Consider the following 24728-nt stretch of genomic DNA (forward strand, 5'->3'; position numbering starts at 1 on the left):
TGTAGCAAATGAGACACGAACCATTATGGACTCCCTGGACAGGAGAGAAGCCTTGAATTCTCCTTAACTGAATGCCATGTGATCCGAAATCTATTTTGTAGCTATGTTGCTTCTGCCCTTTTAGGACATTTTGGAAAATATTCTTTCCTATCTTTGATGGAGGATAATTGGAAATAAAATAACCATGTTAGGTTCAGAAGATCATAAGATTGAGCAAAAGGTGCCAGCAGCTGTAACTACAGTAAGCCTGATTGGAAACCTTTTAAAGCCAGGTATTATGGATCAACAAAGTCTCCTGCAGGCAGGGGAGTGACTGTTCATTGGCTGTGACAAATACACAAGTAATTTGGTGAAGTGAATGCTTTGTAGCAACCTCTATAAGTGTGAGTCCATTTTTCCCAGGGACCAAGGTGGTAGAGAACAAAAATAATTGAGGTCAGAAGGAATGTTTTGGAGTTTTGGTTCTTGTTTTATCTTTTAATAAATTTCCTTTAGTAAAAGTTAATTAACACTAATTGCTTATTGACTCATATTGGATTGAATGTACCAAAATGGGAGCTCAATCTGATAGCATTTTGGGGTTTTCTAGTAGGTTCCTCTAAGTAATATAGGGTGTAATATAAGTAATTGATTATTGGGAACCTGAATTTTAAGTGAGAGATGAAAAAACCCATAAAGTTTACATTTCCATTGTTGGGTGAAAGAAAATTAAAAATGGAATGAACTCATGAGTTTTGAAAGATTGGGAGAATCAGCAGAATTTGTTAACCCCCTGTAACTATCAAAGGGCATAGTATTCTCAGGTTTACAGGACATAAAAAGTCTCTTCACCGAGTCAATTCATTCTGCTGACAGGTCACAGAGAACTCTAATCAAGGTTGTAACTGGCAAACACTATTGGTTCTTTTCATCCTTTTGAATCTCATAAATTGCTTCCCTCTCCAGTCCTCCTTCACCAAAGAACATGAAAAAGCAATTCCACTGTGGGCAGAAGCAAAAAATAATAGGAAATAATTAAAAGAAGGAAAGTGGTAGAATTAAAACATCTTAGAGAAGACTTCTTATAGAAGGTGTGTGTGTGTGTGTGTGTGTGTGTGTGTGTGTGTGTGTGTGTGTGTGTGTGTGTATGTGTGTGTGTTTTGTTTTTTTTTTTAGTTGGGACTTAAAGAAAGTCAGGAAGGTCAGTGGGCAGAGTGGAAGAGGGCATATTGAAGTCATGGAGGACAGCCAGAGAAAATACCTAGAGCCAAGAAATGTATTTTCTTATTTGTGGAACATCCAGAAATTCACTCTCACTGGACCAAAGAATACATGTTGAGGAATAAAATGTAAGAAAATTGATATAAGCCTAGGAATAGAATTTCTGGTTCAAAGGTTATGGACATTTTTCCCTGTGCTATATCTAGATCTATCCATAATATTTGGAGGGTTAGAAGCAGTTTCTGAAACTAAGCAACAGAGTTGGTATCCCTTTCATTTGTTGAAGAACAAGATATATTTTAACTGTGATCAGATAAACTATAGCAACATTTGTCTTTGTTGATACTGAAAAATGACAAGAAGCTTTTCCCTTAGTGAACATATAAGTACTACTTAAATTGCAGGATGATGGCTTACAAAACCTTGTAGCTTCTATTTATGAAATTTATTGATTAAATGATAGTAGATTATCCTTGGCTTATTTTCTTCCTAGTTAAAAAAAAAAGTAAAATTTTATTATTCCTTTGATTTTACAGAACTATGTTTATCAGTATGTATCAATAACTATGTGTTGTTCTCCTAAAATATTAATTCCTTGCTTCATTTCCTCCTACCAGAGTTTTTTTGACCTTGTATTTATTTTATTTATTTTGTTACACTTTCAGTTTTGAGTTGTCTCCTCTCTTTCAATTCTGCATTAGAGAAATACAACATTTCATATATATTTGATATATAATAGTTTTTGCTCTGGAGGCTAATAGTTTTTTTCCTTCATAAATCTTTCATAGTTGATTTGAATGTTCATATTATTCAGAATAGCTTAGTCATTCCCAGTTATTGTTCAAACAGATCTGCTTATTTCACTGCATTATTTCATGGAAGTCTTTCCATGTTTTTCTAAAAAGTAACTTGCTCAGAAAATTTCAGAAAAATCTGAAAAGAATTACATTATCTGATGCAAAGCAAAGCAAGCAGAACCACAACATCATATATAGTAATAGCAACATTGTACAACGATCAATTAAGAATGACTTATCTCTTCTACAATGATCCAAGACAATTCCAAGACTCAAGATTGAAAATGATATCCTTATCCAGAGAAAGTACTGATAAAGTGAAGCATGGCTTTTTTTGCTTTCATTATCTTTTTCATGTTTCTTTTCTCTTTTAGTCTATTTCTTTTTCACAAAATGACTAATATAGAAATATGTTTTACATGATTGCACATATGTAATCTATTTAAAATTCTTGCCTTTTTAGGAAGAGAGAAGGAAAGGGAAGGAAAGGAAAATTTTGGAGTGCAAATTTTTTTTAAAATGAATGTTAAAATGTCTTTACATGTAATTGGAAAAATAAAATACTTTTAAAGAAATCAAATCAAATCAATTTGCTCATTTTGTATAGCACCACAGTATTTCATTACAATTATATATCACCATTTATTCAGCTATTCCCCAATTGATGCACATCCTTGCCTTTCTAATATTTATTCCCTATTAAGAAAGCTGCTATAGATATTTTAGAATAGATAGGTCCTTTTTCTTTTTCCTTGATTACTTTGAGAATCAGACTTAATAGTGGTATTTCTGGGTCAAAGGGTATATACAGAGTTTTATAATTCTTTGAGCATAATTCCAGGTTGCTCTTTAAAATATTTAGATCAGTTCATAGTTTTAACATTGAATTAGTGTCCTAATTTTTCCACATCCCCTTCAATATTTGTCATTTTCCCCTTCTATCATCTTAACCAATCTGATAGATATGAGAGGATACCTTAAAGTTGTGTAAATTTGCATGTCTCTAAGCAATAATGATTTAGAGCATTTTTTTAAATTTAACTAAATATAGCTTTGATTTCTTCTTCCAAAAAATGCCTATTCATATCCTTTGACCACTTAGCAATTGGGAAATTACATTCCAAAAGTGTCTATTTTCATATCCCATAATTCTATCTCTTATTTATTAATAAATTCTAACCATAAATCTGATAAGTGATATGTTCTATGCTCCTCTTATTTTTCTTATAGTGTAGCAGAAAAGAATTAGGCAATTTTCAAAGATTTAGTGTATAGCACTGCATTTACTCACCTCGATCATAAATACTAGCAAATACTAGGATTGATTTGATGAAAATGATGGAGAAATTCAGAAACTACTAAATGAAAAACAAGAACTCAACTAAATCTATCAATAATATAAATGCATCCATCTATGAGAAGGCAATGGGAGCCTGGTGTTACACTGGGGCTTGAGAGTTTGGGTGGGGGTTCTAGTTGTTCACCTGCTACTGCAGTGGGGTTCAAGGCTTTCCTCACTGACCTGCCCTAGGGATAGGTCCTCCTTCTAGCTTGCTGAGGCAAGGTCTGGTTTTTTGGCTTGCAGGGATACTGCCTGCTTTGGAGTATGCTCCTCTTTTACCCATATAACATATATATTTCTTGCTGATCTTCCAAGTTGTCTTGGGCTAGAAAATTTTTTTATCCCATCTTCTTGTTAATTCTTTTGCCCCAGAATTCATTTTGAGGCACTGTTTTATAGATATTTGGGGGTGACTATGGGATTATTCAGGGGATTTCCTGCTTATTTCACCATCTTGGCTCCTAGAAATCCTCCATTGGCTAGAATAGTCTTTATGAATCCTTGGTTACCTCTATGCTTTGATGAGGCATCAGAAAAGAACTTTTCTAGGTCATTTGTCCTAATTAACTCTGAGAAAATAAGTAGAAGAGAAAGATAACCTCTGTTCTCAAGGAACTTATATCTAATGTTGAAACATCATGCATAAGAAGTTTCAGTTGTAAGTCAAATGGAAAGAACCAGTGATCATTAGGGTTTAATGGAAAAATAGAAGGTAATATATGTTCTTTAGTGTAATTTCCATTGATAAAAACAATATCTGTTTCTGATTTTAAACAACTTGATAATGCCAGACTTTGGTAATGAGAACTTTGATTCCTGGTTTTTCAGTAGCTATTAAGCTTCTGAGAAGGCAGGAGCTCCAGAACCTGAAGAAACAATGGCTAAACCACATTTCTAAAAGGGCTGTTCCCCCTGGCTTGAGGGGAAGCTGAGCTGTATGTTATTCAGAGACCAAGGTCCTCTGCTGTCTTCATATAAGTCTGAGGGAAGGTGATAGTGATTGAAGCAGTTGTGCTTATTTGACCCATGTGGCGTACACCACTTATTTTGTCTCTTTTAGAGTACCTTGCTGCTTTAATTAGGCTGACTTGCCTATGCTACTGCTCACCAGTAGTGAGGAGTCAAACTCTCCTCAATAAAGTCATTCGGAGGCTAAAATGGTAGGGTGATTTACATCACCTTTTAAACTGTGTAATCTCCATGAAGGCAGGCACCTTGTGTTAGCTAAATAGTGTACTTCCTGAGTATCCAATAGAGTGCTCAACAACTTAGCAGTTGCTTAGTAAATATTTGTTGGGTTTTATTTCCCCCAGTAAATGTCAACTTGTTTTGTTTTTGTATCCCTAAAACCTATATGCCTGTGCATTATTAAGAAAAGTGAATTGGGAATAGCTAGGTGGCATAGTGGATAGAGACTCCTAAAGTCAGGAGTTCAAATCTGGCCTCAGACACCAGACACTTCCTAGCTGTGTGACCATGGACAAGTCACTTAGCCCCAATTGCCTCAGCAAAAAAAAAAAAAAAAAAAAAAAAAAAAGTTAATTGATTGATTGATTTAGGGCAAGGAATGTTTCTAGCCGGGTGCCTTTCTACTTAATAGTTGTTTAATAATAAATGCTCAGTTGGATTCAACTCAATTCAGTTTAGTTGATCTAATCCTAATATAAGTAACAAAAGAGCTGAAATTCGACTATATATACATTTTTGTGAGTTATTGTTCCCTGGCATATATTTTAGTGTGATAAATACAAAAAAGTATATGTGTGTGTATTTGTTTGTATATTTAGTAATTGAAATACTGAATAATTGATTTATCAAACTACAATTACTTTTCCTCATACAGTACTGGCTGGATCCTGCAAAAACCCTTGCAGAGCACAAAGAACTGATAAACAGTACGTATTTGATTTTTATAATTTATCATAGTATGATTTGAAAATTACACTAAATAATGACATATTATAATAATAGATAACTATGGAAATGAATAATTAATCCACCTTCAGTAAGCTGTGCTATGCCCTTGTATAAAATGGGTTATTTTCTTGATAAGTTTTTGGCTTGGTAACATATAAATACTATTTCTTAACCGTCTAAATTTTAAATTTTGCTTTCATATTACCTGAATGTATCTTAAAAGAAAAAAAAATTATTTGTCATTTGAATTCTAACAAGCTAGATTTCCCTAGAGTATAAGTTAAAAACCATTCCTTTCATATCAATAAGATGTCAGTCTGCTCTCTGAGATAATAATTTACTAAGTGGTTCCCTTTTAACCTAGAAAGGATCATATACCATCAGAGTGTTTGACTTTTTTCAGAGAACAGCTGATATACTCGTGAATAGTTTTTGAAAAACATTTATACAAATAATATTATGGATCAGCATGTAACTAAGATTGTGTAGTGATATTTTTTGTGTTATCTACCAGATTTTAAAGAAAGAATACAATAACATGTTGTATGTATATGTATGAGTGGATGCATGTATATGTATGTTTATGGGAGGAGTTCTTAATGAACTAAGAAAATGTATTGCTAAATATATTCCCTAAGGAGATCACTGATAAGAAATTCATCATTTGCACCAAAATATTTAGAGCAATACTTTTTTATAGTAGCAAAAACCTGAAGATGGATGAGATGCCCATTGCTTGGGGAATGGCTAAACAAATTGTGATACATGAATGTGACAGAATATTACTGTGCTGTAAGAAACCATGAAAATAATGAATACAGAGAAATACAAAAAGATCTACATGAATTAATGCAGAGTGAAGTAAACAGATGCAAGAAAACAACATGCATAGTAATTATAACCATATAAATGGAAAATATACCACCATAAGACAATTAAAAGAGATTATTGCAAAAATACAAAGAACAAACATGGAATCCAAAGAAGAAAAATAAGAATATACCTCCCCCCATTCTTTTTCAGAGGTGGGAGGGACATAGCTATGGAAATTTGTATTTATCTTCAAACTTCGTCTGTGTATTAATCAACTTTGATAATTTTTTTCTCCTCCTCTTTTTAAAAAAAGGTATTTTTTTAAAAATGTGAATTAATTTCCTAGTTGGGGAAAGAGGGAAAGAAAATCTAAAGATGTAAAAATAATTTTAAAAAATCATTAAATGTTCTCTTTTAAAAAGAAATCCTGGCATAGCGATCTCTTTCTAATGTGATAAAATACCTAATACCAAAAGCTAGCATTATGTGCAATAAGGAAATGATAAACACTTTCTCAGTATATAGAGAAACTACTATTTAATACCATTCTAGGTCAGACAATAATATTAATAAGACAAGAAAAAGAATTTAAAATTACAAATAAGCAATGATGAAATAAAACTTTCCCTATTTATTGATGTTATAATTATTTTTAATGTATTTTAAATAATCAGCAAAGAAACTAAGGCAATAACTTTAATATAGTTGCAAATAACAAAATAAAGCCAAAGAAATAGCGTCATTTGGGGGCAGCTAGATGGTGCAGTACATAGAGCACCAGCTCTGAAGTCAGGAGGACCTGAGTTCAAATGTGTTCTCAAACATTTAATACTTCCTAGTTGTGTGACTCTGGGCAAGTCACTTAACCCCAATTGCCTTAGGGGAAAAAAGAAAAGAAAAGAAAAAGAAATAGAATCATTTAAAAATAGTAATAACAAAATCCAGGAGATAAATATAAAAGTAGAAATTCAACTCACAAGAACTACAAAATGCATGAAATATTTGGGATTCAGTCCACAAGTATTAAGAGAACACTTAATACTTGTCATATCGATACAATTATAAAATATTCCTTAGCCTAATAAAGACCAACTTAAATAATTCAAGGAATAATCATTGGTCATAGTCAAAACTTACTAATAATATGAAATTAACAATGCTATCAAATTACTTTATAGATAAGTTATATACCAGCCAACCTACTAGTTAGAATAATATCTAAATTAATTTGGAGAAACAAAAGAGCTAGAATATCAAGGAAATAATAAGAGGGGGTGGGAAAAATAAAAATGTAAAGCATTTCTAGATCTCAAACTATATTATAAAGTAGCAATTATAAAAACCTTCAAATTTATTATCTTTTAAAAATAGAAAATTAGCTTAATGAAAGAATCTGAAACAAATCAGACCAATATTTAGTAAACCCCAAACATGAATTGTCTTGGAACTTTCTATTTAATGAGAACTACCAAAAAAACAGAAAAATGGAAGAAATTAGGTTTAGAACCGTATTTTATAAAGGGCAGCTAGATAGAACAGTAGAGAAAGCACTGACCCTGAATCAGGAGGACCTGAGTTCAAATGTGACCTCAGACTTCTAATTGTATGACCTTGGGCAAGTCACTTAACCCCAATTGCCTCACCTCCCAAAAAAAATTTTTTAGAATATTTTAAAATAAATTAAAAATTAATATATGACCTTGGAATTAAAGATCATGTAATAGGAAACAAATTCTTAAACCAACAAGGCATAAGACAAGCAGAAAAGATAAAATTGATAATTTTAATGACACAAAAGTAGAAACTTGTTTGCACTAACAATCTTAACATAAGTAGAATAAGAATGGAAGGAAAAATATTTCTAATGTCTCTAAAAAAGGACTGATATTCCAGAATAAAGGCAACCAAAAGCTATTTACCTCAATGATCAAAAGAAAATAAATATTTACCAAAAATAATTGAAAACTTTTAAGAATAGATAGTATGTTTCACAATACCAATAAGAGAAATTCAAAACATCCCTGAAGTTTTACAACACACCTAATGAATTGGCAAGGATTTAAAAGAAAAAAAAAAAAAGGGAAAATACTTAAGACAGCAGGGGTTGTGGAAAAACAGGCACACTAATGTGTCGTTTGTGGGACTGTAAATTTGCCAGTCTTTCCATAAAGCAATTTAAAATTATGTGAAGACTTTCAGCATGCCCATAAATTTTGATTCAAAGATTCTATTGCTAGCTATGTATCCCAAAGAAGTAAATGACAAAAAAGGTCTGATATCCACCACAATTTTTATAGTAACGGTGTGTACAAGTGAAGAATTGGAAACAAAGTAACTTAATTTATTAGGAATAGTTAAATAAACTTTGGTACATAAATATAAGGAATTGTTATAACACAATTTAAAAAAAGATGAATATGTAAATACAGTAGAGACTAGCACAACCTGATAGAAGAAAAAGTAAGCTCAACCAGAAAAATAAAATGTTCTATGAGACTGTGAAATTATAATGACCAAAGATATCTCTCCCCCATACTTAACATAACTGAAGTACATAATTGGGTGCAGAGTATTGCATTTAATATCAGATTGTTCTGATACTTTTTTTACTTCCTAATTTTAAAAAATCATTATAATAAAAGATGGCTTTTGGGGAGAGGAAGAGTATATAGTGGAAAATGTAGGTAATTTAAAAATAAAAGGTAATAACAAAAATTATTTTTAAAGTTTTAATAAAAACATTTTTGGTAAGATGAGTACTTAATTTTTACTTATTTAAACAAGAAAACTTTGATTAGTATCTAAATAAGTAAATTCAGTCAGGACTGACTTTTAAAATAAGTCATTCAGTTATAGTACTGCATGTCCTTCAGATGCTTTTAATTGCTCTCTACAAAAATATAACATTAATATTCAGGAAAATCTTCAGATCATAACTAGTCTATCAAACAACAAATATCATTTCCCTGATTACCTTTATAATAACTGGGTTCCACTCTTTATCAGAACTTTGTCATTCTTTATCCTGCCTGTGCAAAATACAGTCTCTAACTTCTCTCTTTTTCTACCCATTCATTTGTGGACCAGAAGTATTCCCTGTAATGTTATACCTGACTGATAGGAATTTTATTCTTGGACTTTTTTATAACATAAATAATTAAAAAATTATTTTCTTCCCAATTGTATTAAAACTGTGAGGGATTGAAAAAAGAACTACTTATGTCATTTTTAATTGATTCATGATGCTTAAAAGAAAATTATAAAGCTTTAAAAAATATTTGATCAGATTACATAAAAATTAGTAAATAACTTCTTGTTCAACATTAAATAATTTGAACATTGGATAGGACTAAGTTTCTGAAACGTTATAAGTAGATTGGAATGGCATGTGCATGTAAAGCTTTATAAGGTACTACATAAGAAGAGCAAGACATTACACATATTCAATTATTATAGATAACTTTATTTTTTAAATTGTGCTAATTCTTTTTTCTCTTCTTTTAGCTGGTCCTCCATATACATTTTATTTTGGCATCAAATTTTATGCTGAAGATCCCTGTGAATTGAAAGAAGAAATAACCAGGTATAATATTAACATTTTTCAACTGTTACATGTATAGAATCTAGAATATGCTTATCTTGCTTGTTCTTCTAGAGAGCTTGACATTACTATACATGGTAAAGCTAGATAATGCTACATTGAAGGATGATAAGAAATTGCCTTTCCCATGGGAAGCATTGCTACTTTTTGGCAGAACTGTGTGAAAATCATCTATTCACCTCTCAATACTATTTCCTAGAATGAGTTCTAGTGATGACTTTTGGATACTGTGCTCAACAATCTATGTCTTCATTAATCTTTTCTATTTTATACTACCTTCATTTACAAAAATTTGTTGTAATATTTATATTTAACATCTATAGAACTATGTTACCATTTTTTATCTTTTTATTTTATCTCACTAATTAAATCTTTGAGTATTATACCCTCTATCTTCATTTTCCCCTAAGCCCTCAAGTTTTTTCAAGATTTTGCACAAGTGGTAATTTTTAGGAATGAATATGTTGAATTATAACAGATCAGATGGTATTTTGTTCATTGCTTGTTTCAACAAGTATTATTAAGCACTTATTTTCTGTACTGCATTGTGCTAAGTTCTGGCAACACAAAAACAAGCCAAAAGAAAGACAATCTAAGTAACTTATGTTCTGTTAAAGGAAGAAAATACATAAAAGGAAGCTAAAAGGGAGAACGTAAAAATTGGATTTCGTCAACAATTTGGGTACTTGGCTTTGCTTATTTGTTTCAAAGGAAGGCTTCCTTGGGGAACAGGGAAAGATGAATTAGTAAGTAGTGCTAGAGATACAAAATAAAAACATCAATAAATCATTTTAAAAGTATATAATATGAAGTAAAAAATAGAAAATTTTAAGTGGATTAGTGAATTTTTATATATATTTTGGGATACAAGTCAGTCTAGACAATTATTTGCCCTCTTAAAGTAATTGATATGATACTCTGTTATCTTCACCAGATGAAAATGTCTCAGTCAGTAAGTCAACCAGTCAAAGTCTCTAAGTTTAACAAAATCCTTGAAAGCCATTAGATGTACTTTTTTTTTTAATTAATAAAGAAAATAGGAATAAAGACTGGACATGTGATAGAAGTCAGTCTAGATAATTATTTGCCCTCTTAAAAGAATTGATATGAGACTGTTATCTTCAGATGAAAATGTCTCAGACAGTAAGTCAACCAATCAAAGTCTCTTTGAAAGCCATTAGATGAACTTTTTTTAATTAACAAAGAGAATAGGAATAAAGACTGGACATATGATCTCATTGACTTAGGTAACACCCATGTATAGAGACTCTTTCTATAAATACATATTTTCACTATCTCTGTAAATTATAGTATCAGTTCTGATGAGGGAACTGAGAGATTAAATGATTTTGCTCACAAACATAGGATTTAATCCTAGATTTTCCTGATGTCAGAATTAATTTATATATGTGAGTAATGATCTCTTTCCATGCTCTTGTAAAATTTGGAGACTGGGTTTGTGTTTTTGTTTTTGTTTTTGTTTTTGTTTTAATTTTATTAATGTTTTGTTTTTACCTTTTAAACTTTTATACATTATAAAATAGATAACACTAATACCTAATATGAAAGTATGTGGCATTCCATGTCTATAGGACCTCCTCCCCTATTTCTCTCGAAAATAAACAGAAAAATCTATTTTCTCTATTTCCCATTCCAAATCCCATTGGAAAGAAAAGACAAAGCAGGGCAGGATGGGCATAGCAGGGTAAGATAAGATCCTTTGTGTATAATTACAAATTGCTTTCCAAAATGGTTGGACCTGTTCTCATGCAAACAATAATGCATCAAGGTGTCTCTAATTGAATCTGTGTAATTTGATCTTTTTTGTTGATAAACTTGCCTGTAAGATATGGTTAAATTTCTTCACTTTGCCATTATACCTAATCTCAATTAGAATAATGAATCCCCTGAAGAGGTCACATTATTTGAATTCACAGTTTATCATTTCTACTGGAATAGAAAAAATTATCATTTTTACATAATTATAACCTCAAATAGGACAGATTTGAATACATTTGACCAATTCACAGGATTCATTATTCATACATTAATCAGGTCCTAGCTATATGCCTATACCCCACAGGAAAGTAATTTAATATAACTAAAACTTGTTTAAAATTATCACAACTATGAAAGTCTAAAGCCATAAATGTATGCATTTTCATTGATTTTTTTCTTTTCTTTTTTTTTTTTTTTCTTAGGTATCAATTTTTTTTGCAGGTAAAGCAAGATGTACTACAAGGGCGCCTGCCCTGTCCAATCAACATTGCTGCTCAGCTGGGAGCATATGCTCTCCAATGTAGGTGCCATTAGTTAGTATTATGATACATCTTTTTCCTATTTTGTGAGGGGAAAAGTAGTACCTCAGAGTTATTTTAATTTTTTTTCACTTCATGATACTTTTCTTAATTTTTATATTTAACTTCTTTAGTTTTTGAGTTCTGAAGAAAATAGTTTCATTTCTAGCATTTTTTAAAAAGTATTGTTGAGTACACTTTTCTCTTTTGTTTTCCCATTGCTTCTTTTAGCTCATCATACCAGTGGCATTTTATAAACCTTACCTAAGACCTTTTATATAAAATTGATGCAGCTAATTATGAATAAATATCAGTTCACTACAGTAAATTAGAGTTTGTTAATCTAAATTATTTTATTAAAACATACTAAATTTCTTCTAAAATGTAATAATACTTTATTTATTAGGCTTCATTTATTTATACAATTTAAAACACCTATAATATGTTTGATACTATGGTAGGTTTTAGGAATACATATTAAAAATAAAACAATATATGCTTTGAGAGAGCTTATTCTTTTGGGGGAAAACAACATGAACACAGAAAAATAAATATATCTATATCTGCTTAGTGTATTGCAAATGTATATATATACTTTCACAAACACACACATTTGATACATAGTACTTTCAGGAGGGTTACATTAGCCACTAGAGCAATCAGAATAGATTTGCTATATATGGGAGATTTCAAAGGACTAAAGCTTTCAAGGAAGTTAGGAAAGCTAAGATGTTGAGATAAGGAGGGAGATTGTTTCAAGTACAGGGACCTAGGCAAAGACACAGAGAAAAGAAGTGGAATATTGTGTTCTGGAAAGAAAAGAGTTTGGTTGCAGTATAAAAGGGGAAACTAGGTTGGATAATGGATAAAATGTCGTGCCTGGAGTCAGGAATAATCAAATTCAAATTTAATCTCAGACATTTACTTTCTATGTGATTGAGCAAATTACTTAATTTGCCTTATTTTCTTAATCTGTAAAATGGGTTAGTAGCACCTATCTTCTAGGGTTTCAAATGAAATAATTGTTATAAAATACTTAGTACATTCTGGCACATAATAAATAATATATAAATGCTAGCTATTGCTATTTTTCTTATGTAAAGATTGTGAAGGAGAGGAATATGCCTGGAAAGATAAACTGAAACTAGATTGTGAAAGACTCTGAAAGCCAAACAAAAGAGTTTATATTGTTGAGAATGAGTTCTCTGAAAATCAAATATCTAAATGAAAACAAATACAAAGTTTGATTTAAATTTTCTCATTTGAATTTTTTTGTTTGCTGTTTTGGATAAAGATTTTTTAAGGTGTTTTATACATCTTCTTGCCTCCTTAAATCATATATACAAAACATATTTAATCATTTCTTAATAGTTTAAAGTAATAAACTATTACTCTAATAGTAATTATTACTATTAATTAGTATTAATTAATAATTAATTAATTATATTTAACATGTATAGAACTATGCTACCATTTTTTATTTTTTTATCTTTTTATTTTATTTCACTAATTAAATCTTTGAGTGTTGCACCCTCTATCTTCATTTTCCCCTAAGCCCTACAAGTTTTTTTCAAAATTTTGCACAAGTGGTAATTTTTAGAAATGAATATGTTTAATTATAGCAGATCAGATGGTACTTTATTTAACATTTCCTTGTGTGTTATTCTTCTTTTTTTTTTCTTTATAGCTAACTTTCTTTCTTACTCTTTCATCTTGCCTTTGTTGTCTGCGGCCTTCTATCCTATTATTACCTCTAATTTCTGCCCTAGTTTTTTGGCCTTTTTTTTTGGGGGGGGGGTTGCTTGCTACTTCTCCTGCTCTATTGTTCTTTATCCTTTTTTTCTGTTTCCTGTTTTTCTCTTATTGATTGTTTCCCTTCTCTTTAGGCTTCTCCTCTGCTTTATATTTGTTTAAATAAAAGACCCTCCCTATTCAGTAATCAACTTCTTTTCCTTTTAATTAGTGCACTGACTGATCATATTTCATTGTAGATAAAACTTTTTCCAAGGTATTGTCTCTAAACTTCAATGGATTACTATTTCTTTATTCTATGCTAAAGTAACTTAAATAAAAATTGCATTATAAATATAAACTTTGAAAACACAAGGTTTTTAGTCCATGTTTATTAAATCAGGATTTTAGTTTTACTATATGTGACACCTACTTTCAGCTCTTTGTTACTTGGGATTTTTTTAGTCATTTTCATATGAATTTTAAAAGATAATAATATATTTGAAGGACATAGCTGAACAACCTGACAGGGCTTTTTTTTTTTTTTTGTATGTTTCCAAATTAGGAGTGGGAGATTGGAAAATGACATTTTTTTTACCCTCTATTTTTAGCTGAACTTGGAGATTATGACCCATATAAGCATACTCCAGGATACGTGTCTGAGTACCGATTTGTTCCAGATCAAAAGGAAGAACTTGAAGATGCCATAGAACGAACACACAAAACTCTAATGTAAGAAATAATGAACAAATCACATAAACAACTAGCTTATATAATAGGAAACCTGTGTGTGTGTGTACAAACTACTATCATGACAAATTGCTCATCCATACTTTTAACTCCTAAAATTCCTTTCTTGCATTATTTTTTGTTTCTTTTCTTGGTATAAATGTTTCCTATGCAATATTTTTTAATCATCCACAGGTATACCTTATATATTGAAAGTAGCAACAAAGCCAGAAATAAGACCATAATTTCCATACTCTATGAAGATATACATCAGCAGAATAGGCACTTTTGAGACTATCCATGCTCTTAGTGGATCAAAATTATGAGAAAGGGCTTGTGATATTGAAGTTATAATTCAATTATATTTATTTTGGTTAAATCTTTTCTACAAATTAACTTTGTTAATTAATGAGGAACCTCATTTACTAAAACATTCATCTTAGGTATTATTCCCTTCTAAATTTCACTTTACTCATATCTATTAAAGCAAAAATAATTGTAAGATTAATTTGTTAACAAAATGTTTGTTTAAAGGATCAGGTCTCTTTGGAGAGAACTAAGAGTAAGATGTTAAACTGCAATCAGGAAAAGTCACTACTACAGTATGTATTAGGGAACTCCATCTTGATCACAGAGTAAAAGTCCAATTTTAGATTTTTCTTGGAGAGGATGTTCAAAGAAAGCTTGTAATATATTTTGGAGGGCAGAGAAGTTAATACATTTAAGAATGATGTTTTTTTTTGGTAGATAGTTATTAGCATATAAATTTTCCACTCACCAGTTATTAATTTTTTTTACAACATAATAGTTAGTGATAGGGAACAAACACAAGATATAACTTCATCCCATTTTTCTTTTTTGTATTTTATATAGAATATAAAATGATTCAGTTATGAGATTACCATGTTGAAATTTAATGCTTCTTAAACTTTCCAAATGTGACCATGTAAAAATTTACATTTTTTTAAATGGAGAACAAAATTTTTGATTATGCATTAAAATGCTTTTTAAAAACAGTCTAAAACCAGAATAGAGGAAAGTAAAAAAGCTTTTACTATTTATAATTTTTAACTATTTTATATCTGAGAGAGGTATACTTTGGTTCTTTTGAATGGTGTACTACACAATTACTTTATAGACTTTCTATCTCCACCAGTCAGGAATATGATTCATAAGAAGCCAAACAGTGCATTTTCCTTTATTTTCCTTTTAATCTTTTTAACCATTTGGCAATCTGGTGAAACCTAAGGATGCCTTCTTAATATTCTTTTCTTTTTTTTTTTTAAATTATAGCTTTTTATTTACTAGATATATGCATGGGTAATTTTTCAGCATTGACAATTGCCAAACCTTTTGTTCCAGTTTTTCCCCTCCTTCTCCCTACCCCTTCCCCCATATGGCAGGTAGATCAATACATGTTAAATATGTTAAAGCATATGTTAAATACAATATATGTATATATATATATGTTCAGTTATTTTGCTGCACAAGAAGAATCAGACTTTGAAATAATATATAATAACTTGTGAAAGAAATAAAAAATGCAAGTGGACAAAAGCAGAGGGATTGGAAATGCTATGTAGTGGTTCACACTCACTTAATATTTTCAAAATAATATTTCCAAAACATAAAATAAAATATAAAGAAAATTAATTTTATTGAAGCAGTTATCAAATTTTAAATTCATATATCTCAGAGCAAAGGAAGCTGGCAGATATGATGTGGGTGATATAGACCCCAAATTATGATAGGCACCAAAAGTTGAGGTTTGGTTATTCACAGTGACCGTTCTCTTTGACAAAAGATACATTTACTTAGGGAGGATATGTAGACAAAATGAAAGGGTGCAATAGACATCAGGGATGGTAAATATGAAATGCATAATGGTATATTATATATAATTATAATTATACAGTAAACTCTTATTCCACATTCTCTGCAAACATATGAAAAACATGCAATGAAGAAAACAGCCAAAGACTGGAGATTACCTACAATGGTAAAAAAAAAAAAAAAAAAAAAAAGAAAAAGAAAAAGAAAAGAAAAATGAGTGAGCATATGAAAGACCATGGAGGTAAACTAATTCTATCAGTGCCTTCTCCCAGCCTGCCTCAGAGTTAATCCACACCCAACATTGAAGACTTCATCCCAGATACTAAAAAGAATAGAAAGAACATGTTTAAGGTTTTGACTGATTAAAATATAAATTGGATTTTTTTTTTTTTTTTTTTGCTTTTTATTGTACCTATGATTTAATTGGTTTAAGGACTGCCCAATCAGGAAACATCCTATACCAAATACCAATACCTCCGCACTTTACAACTAGTTTTAGATGGTTGCCTGTGGCACTGAAACCTTAGATGATATGCATAGGGTAATATAGCCATTTGTGTCAAGGATGGGACTTGATTAAGTCTAAGGCTAATTTTCTATAGGTTATATTACACTAATTTTCATTTAAATAAAGAGAACAAATACATGAAGAATTTTGAGTATATATGTACTTAGAGAAATTTATTCTTAGACGATTTAATATAGCAATTTGATGAAATTACCCTTTGGTCAGAAAAGGAGAACTTAGTACTTTGGGGGATTATATATTATTGCATGCTCTTGTCTCTGCTTCCAATGAAAGATTTATATTAAAATAAAATCAGTTTTAATCAGTTCTCTATTGTTTTCTTGGGGAGAAATTCTTAAGAGGATTTCATTAGAAAGTTTTTTGTCATTTAAATAACACCATAACTTCATAGAATGTTAGTACCATTCACTTTATCCTTTTGAGGGTAGAAACTTTTGATTTTATCTCTTTGACCCAGAACCTAGCACAGTGCCGTCAAATAACAGGTACTGAATGAGTACTTGGTGAGAGATTAGTCTGGTTTGGTTTGGTGTTAGAGATAAAAGAGAAAACTTGTGATGGAAAGTGCCATCAACATCCAGAGAGAAAACTATGGAGACTGAATATGGATCAAAGCCTAGTATTTTCACCTTTTTGTTGTTGTTGTTTGCCTATGTTTTTTTTCCCCTTTCTTATGTTTTTTCCCTTTTGATCTGTGTGTGTATGTGTATGCAGCATGGTAAATATGGAAATATGTTTAGAAGAATTGCACTTTTTTTCTTTTTCTTTTTTTCTTTTTACTTTTTTCCTGAGGCTGGGGTTAAGTGACTTGCCCAGGGTCACACAGCTAGGAAGTGTTAAGTGTCTGAGACCAGATTTGAACTCTGGTTCTCCTGAATTCAAGGCTGGTGCTCTATCCACTGCACCACCTTGTTGCCCCCCAAAGAATTGCACTTTTAACTATATAGGATTTCTTGTTCTGGGAAGGAGAAAGGGGGAGGAGAAGAAGAAAAATTTGGAACACAAAGTTTTACACAGGTGAATGTTAAAACCTATCTTTGCATGTATTTGGAAAAATAAAACATTATTTAAAACAAAACAAAACCAAAAAAAGAGATAAAATTGAGTTTAAAAAATTATGAAGTAAAATTAAGATCATATCAAAATAGAATCCAGTCTAGATGTAAGCAGAAGGGGTTACATTAAAACGACGGAATCCATTTGTATTGATCCTGTAAAACTTTACACTTTTTTTATATTTTAGCTTTCTTTGCTACTATAGTTCTAGTCAAAGTGATCCCAACACAGAAATGTAAAACTGCACACAATACATACTGATTCTTTTTAGTCACTGAAAAGGAAAGAAGTTAAACATTTATAAAGCTCAGTCAAGAGAAAATACTTTCTCTAACTCCAATGAGTTTTTAGGATATCATCATTATTGTCATCAAAAAGTATTTATTCTCTAATTCAGTTTGGTAATAAACCAGAAAGAGCAGAAAAGTGTTTACTTATTCTCACTGGAGTATTATACATATAGAATGGTGAGCTGAAATTGTGTATTTATGTGTGTTCTAGAACCATATATCAGATCAGTCCTCATATTCTTGTTTCTTGAGGGAGAGGAAAGCTTAATTAAGATTCAAAGATTCCTAGAAACCAATATACTTCCAAATTAAATAGACAGAAGTAGATAACTAGTAGTCTTTTTTTTTTAATTAAAGCTTTTTATTTTCAAAATATGTACATGGTTAATTTTCACCCCTACAAAACCTTGTATTCTAATTTTTCACCACTCCCTCCCCTAGATGACAAGTAGTCCAATATATGTTAAACATGGTAGAAATATATGTTAAATCCAATATATGTTTACATATTTATACAATTATCTTGCCACACAAGAAAAATCAAGTCAAACCAGAAAAAAAAAAAAAGAGAAGCAAAATAAAATGCAAGCCAACAACAGAAAGAGTGAAAATGTTATGTTGTGATCCACACTCAGTTCCCATAGTCCTCTCTGTGGATGTAGATAGCTCTCTTCATCACTAAACAATTGGAACTGGTCTGAATCATCTCATTGTTGAAGAGAGCCACATCCATCAGAATTGATCATCATGTAATCTTCTTGTTGCCATGTATAATCCTGGTTCTGCTCATTTCACTTAACATCAGTTCATGTAAGTCTCTCCTGGCTTCTCTAAAATCATCCTGCTGATCATTTTTTACAGAACAATAATATTCCATGACATTCATATACCATAACTTATTCAGCCATTCTCCAACTGATGGGCATCCATTCAATTTCCAGTTTCTAGCCACTACAAAAAGGGCTGCCACAAACATTTTGGCACATAAAGGTCCCTTTCCCTCCTTTAAGATCTCTTTGGGATATAATCCCAGTAGAAATACTGCTGGGTCAAAGATTAGGAGAGTTTTAATAACCCTTTGGGCATAGTTCCAAATTGTTCTCCAGAATGGTTGGATCTGTTTACAATTCTACCAACAATGTATTAGTGCCCCAGTTTTCCTACATCCCCTCCAACATTCATCATTATCTTTTCCTGTCATTTTAGCCAATCTGAGATTTGTGTAATGGCATCTCAGAGTTGTCTTAATTTGCATTTCTCTGATCAATGGTAATTTAGAGCATCTTTTTCATATGACTAGAAATGATTTTAATTTCTACATGTGAAATTTGTCTGTCATATCCTTTGACTGGAATGTTATGGGAACTACCTGCTGGGGATTTAATTCTGACCAGCAGAATAGATCCCTTCATGTGAGACGATGATAAGGACACAAAGAGACTGAGAGGCAGTTGCATTCTCCGACCTCTCTCCTCTTCCCTCTTGCCTCTGATTTATTTCATTCCCAATTCACAAGCAACATCTGTGTCAGTAAAGGCTGATTTGCAATTTCTTCAAGTGGGTTATGATTTACAACTGTGTGATCCTTAGCATTGAAGAATGGCTTGAATTCCTATAAATTTGAGGCAATTCTCTATATATTTTAGAAATGAGGCCTTTATCAGAATCCTTGAATGTAAATTTTTTCCCAGTTTATTGCTTCCCTTATAATTTTGTCTGCATTGGTTTTGATAACTAGTATTCTTTAAATACATACTATATTTCAGACTCCCTGTTAAGCATTCAGGATAAAGAAAAAAAGGCAAAAAACAGCCCCTGCTCTCTAATGGGAGAAACAACATGCAAGTAGCTATAAGCAAACAAGATGTTAAAATATCTGATGACCATTCTATGCCAGTAACTGTGTCTTTCATATATTACCCCATGACCACACTTTTCCATAGGCAGTTGACAAACTGGGGGAGGGGGCTGGGGGCAAATAAAGAAGATGAGTACTTCTAGTATTCTTGTATATCTTTTTGCTATGTGATGGCAAAGTAAGCTCCCTTTTCTTAACTGAAATATTTCATTTAATTCCAACATCAGACCTAAACTAAGAGAATGCAGTATTAGAGCTTCCTCCATTTACATAATGGGTAGTTCTCAAGGGGGAAAAGCTTGTGCTATCAATAAAATAATTCAAATTACTAATGAGAAAAATGAAAGTTGAAACAACTCTGAAGTTCCTTTTCACAACTATTAAATTGGCAAAGATGATAGAAAGGAAAATGACAGGTGTGGAAGACAAATATACTGCTGCACTATTGACAAAGCTATGAATTGGTCCAGCCTTTTCGGAAAGTAATTTTGTTCTATGCTTTAAAAAGTCACTAAACTTTACAAACACATACCCTTTGCCCCGAAGATATCATTACCAGAGTGATACATCAAAAAGTTTTTTTTTTTTAAAGAAAAAGAAAGCAAAATTATCCATATAGACAAAAATATTTATAGTAGCTCTTTTTGTAGCTTAATTGGAAGCAATTAAGAATTCTCATAAATTGAGGAACTGCTAAGCAAATTTTGATATATGAATGTAATGAAAAATTATTACTCTTTTATGCCATGAACAAAATCAGAGAAACAACTTAGTAACAGTAAAATGGTAAAGAGAAATTGATAGGTCAATAGAACTAATGGTATAGCATAATCTAAAACATTACAATTAGTTATCTTTTTATATAACAATTCTGGAATGTTTTAGTTTCCTCGGAAGTTATAGTAATTGCCATTAATATATATATATTTTTTTTTTTTTTTTAAATATAGGGGTCTAGTACCTTCTGAAGCAGAAATCAAATACTTGGGAATTGCCAAATCCCTGGAAATGTATGGAGTTGACCTCCATCCTGTCTATGTAAGTATTATTTAATATTAAATATATTATCTTTAAGTTTAAGGCACATAATTTGGGGTAATTAAACATTTTATTAAAAATGTTAGCATATCACCAATAAACTGTGTCAGTGACACTCCAATGCCAAAGACAAATCATAGCAGTGGACTCACAATTTATATGCTCTTAGAAGAGTGGGTATTACTAAAGATGGTAATCAACTCTGATTAGTTAACAATTAATGAGAGAGAAAAAATAGTACATGAAAGGTGGACCTATTATAATGAAGGGCTAGGGGGGTGTAACTTTAGTTTGTCTTTTACTTACTTGAACAATCTAATCAAAGAATTTATCCACAGTCATACCTAAGTAAACCACAATGAACTCTCCTACCTTAGATCAAATTCCATATAAAGGTGAGTGGGTTCTGAACTGGATTGAGGAGAAAATGACTTCAATCTCAAAATTAGGAAAATCCTTCAGAGACTGAATAACCTATAGGCTTATTAAAAAAGAAATCCTGGTCTTAATATAAGAGAGAAGTAATCATTTCTCTCACTATTAAACAATAATTGCTTATTAGTGATATCAACTGGTTAAATGATGTTAGAGTTTTCATCATTGGTGATTGCTGTTGGAGAAAACACATTGGAATGTGAGCTCAAACTAATATCTTTAGAGATAGCCATAAACCCTCAGATTATCCCTGTAACTTTGAGGAAATGTAGCTAGCTTCATTGTGAAGACTTGACTGCTAGTATACAAAGTAAGATTAGGAAAATGGGCTCAGAATATAAATGGGGAAAGGAATAAGTATTTACTAAATGTGTACTATGTGCCATGCTCTGTGCTAAGTATTAGTTACTTTTGAAATATCATCTCATTAGTTGATAAAGAGTTTCATATTCAATCCAATTCAGTTGCTTTTCACATCTTGGTTCTCTTTAGTACCATTTCTACTTCCTTTTTAAGAATCTCAGGCACTGTGATGTTAAACTTCAAATGTGGGTAGTTTCACTATCCTTGATGGAGAAACAATTTTTTATAATAATTTTGACAGTGTTCACCCATTTTTCTTCTGCTGGTAGTTGTTTTTTGATTTTCATCCTTAATTGCTCAAGGATAATATTGCTTAATTGGATATCTTGTCAAGTTGTTTTTTTTTTTTTTTTAAATAAAAGAAAATGATAAAATTCTGTTTATAATTGTCTTTTGTTGCAAGACTTTGCTTATAACTTTGGTAGCCCTCTATTTTTTTAGTTAAATAGAATGTTTAACTAAGGTGCTTCCTGGTTTCTTTTAATCTTTTCAGCATTTTATTGTTGTTTAAGTGACTTTTAAAAACTATTTGCTTATATTTTTTTCCTTCAATTTATTTTTTTTCCCCTTTAGTTATAGTTCTTGCACTGTGTTAAATGTTAAGGGAGAATATGGGCTTCTTGGCTTTAAATTTGGTCTTCCCAGAAAAGCTTCTAACTATTCTGTATCATATATAATGTTTACTCTTGTATTAAGATAAATATGTTTTACTAAATTCCATTTATTCCTATGCTTTCTAGAGTTTTTAATGTAAAAATTATTGGATTTTATCAAAAATATTTTCTTCAAATTGTACATATCTAACCTATATTGAATTACTTGTTGTTTAGGGGAGATGGTAAAGGGAGGGAGAGAGAAAAATTTGGAACACAAGATTTTGCAAGGGTGAATGTTGAAAACTATCTTTGCATGTATTTTGAAAATAAAAAGCTACTATTTTTAAAAATCATCTATTGATATAAACAAGGTTTCTATTAACATGGTTTATTATATTTATAGATTTCTTTATGTTGAACCAACTCTGCATTCCTAGCATAAACCCATCCTATTCATAATGTATAATCTTTATAATGTGATGTCGTAACCTATTTGTTGACAGTTTTCTCAAAATTTTTTGCAATAATACTTTAGGAAATATTAGTCTTTATTTCTCTCTTTTCTTTGTTTTTCCAAAGATTAGGCATCAAATGAATATTTGTATCATAGAAATAAGTTGAGAAGTTACCTTCTATTCTTATTGCAGAGTTTGAAATTAATATTAGCTTTATATTAAAGTTTGATATACTTAAAGTATGAATCCATAAAATGCTAGAATTTTTTTTTCCTTTGGGAGTTCATTTATATATTATTTAATTTCTTTTTTCATTTATGTCTTGTGGTCAACTTCTTTAGTTAATCTGGTATTTTTTATTGTATACATATTCATTTATTCTAAGTTATCATTTTTATATCATAATTTGTAAAAATAGTTTGTTGTGGGTTATCTTTTTTCATTTTTTATATCAACAGCTTGGTTTTCCTCTCTTTAAAAAAAATCAAGTTAATTATCTATTTAAATAATATTTCTAAGAAAAATTGACTCAGTTTTATTTGTAATTCTAAAGGTCTTTATGCTTTCAGCTTTAACATCTTTAATTTTAAATTTTTTCCTTTGTTAATCTGTTCTGGGTCTTTTGTTACTCAAGTTTTTTTAATTTCATAAATATTGATTCAGTTTTTTTTTTCTTTTTCTCATTAATGAAAGCCTTTATAGATATAAATTTCACAAATTTAATTTTCATGTAAGGAATGCATTAGGTGCATCCTATAAGTTTTGTAATACTTTATTGTTATTGTCATTTTTTGGGTCAAATGTCTAATTGTTTCTATAACTTGTTCTTTGACCTATGAGTTTTTTAGAATTATGTTTAGTTTCCAAATATTTTTTTTTCTTTAAGGACCTTTTGATGAATATAATATTTATTGCATTGTGATAAATAAATGATGCATTAAAATTTTTGCTTTTTGGGGGGGAAGAGATCTTTATGATCAATTTTTTTAAAAAGTCAAATGTATAGCTGAGAATATATAAATTCCTTTTGTATTCCATTCAGAATACTAGACATCTATCATCTCTGATTTTCTAAAAGTTTTTTCAGATCCTGTATATCCTCATTATCTTTTAGTTGCTACATTAAGAGATACATTAAAAGTCTTCCAATATTATGATTTTACTGTTTTTCATAATTTCATTCACTTTTCCTTTACACATTAGTTGTTCTATTATTAGTTACATATATACTATCTTTTTTATCAATGGTACCTTCAAGCATAATGTACTTTATTTCTATCTTTATATATTTGCCTTATCTGAAAATCATTGCTACCTTTGCCTTTTAAAATTCATCTAAAGCATAATAGATTTTACTTCACCTTCTCATTATAACTCTATGTGAATCTTTGTTTCCAGTGTTTCTTGTAAACAAACTATTGTTGGATTCTGCTTTCTAATCCATACTACTTTCTTCTTTTATGGGTGAGTTCATATCATTCACATTCACCAATACTATTGTTAAATGTTTATTTCCATAATCCTATCCTCTTGAACTTTTTCCTCTCTTTACTTCTTTCCTTTTTACAAATAAGAAAGTGATAGAAAAGACCTTGTTATTCTGACACTTGTAATCTTATAGGTAAACTAATCTGTTTGCTTTCTTCTATAACTCTTCTCCTTAATTTGTCCCTGATCCCAGGGACAAATTTTTCCTTCCTTCCTTCCTTCCTTCCTTCCTTCCTTCCTTCCTTCCTTCCTTCCTTCCTTCCTTCCTTCCTTCCTTCCTTCCTTCCTTCCTTCCTTCCTTCCTTCCTTCCTTCCTTCCTTCCTTCCTTCCTTCCTTCCTTCCTTCCTTCCTTCCTTCCT

General features: G+C 30.7%; 1 protein-coding gene across 1 annotated transcript in view; it reads left to right on the forward strand.

Annotated features, from left to right (window-relative positions):
* LOC141550620 (band 4.1-like protein 4A) overlaps positions 1-24728 on the forward strand; it is a 158278-nt gene that overhangs the window by 66160 nt on the left and 67390 nt on the right. Inside the window, exons 3-7 of the mRNA XM_074281448.1 lie at positions 5183-5234; positions 9574-9652; positions 11872-11969; positions 14310-14430; positions 20944-21031. Coding sequence (XP_074137549.1) covers positions 5183-5234; positions 9574-9652; positions 11872-11969; positions 14310-14430; positions 20944-21031 — 438 coding nt within the window. The remainder of the gene's footprint in view (positions 1-5182; positions 5235-9573; positions 9653-11871; positions 11970-14309; positions 14431-20943; positions 21032-24728) is intronic.

Source organism: Sminthopsis crassicaudata, chromosome 1 (genome assembly GCF_048593235.1).
Source record: "Sminthopsis crassicaudata isolate SCR6 chromosome 1, ASM4859323v1, whole genome shotgun sequence".
In the NCBI taxonomy this organism is placed as follows: Eukaryota; Metazoa; Chordata; class Mammalia; order Dasyuromorphia; family Dasyuridae; genus Sminthopsis; species Sminthopsis crassicaudata.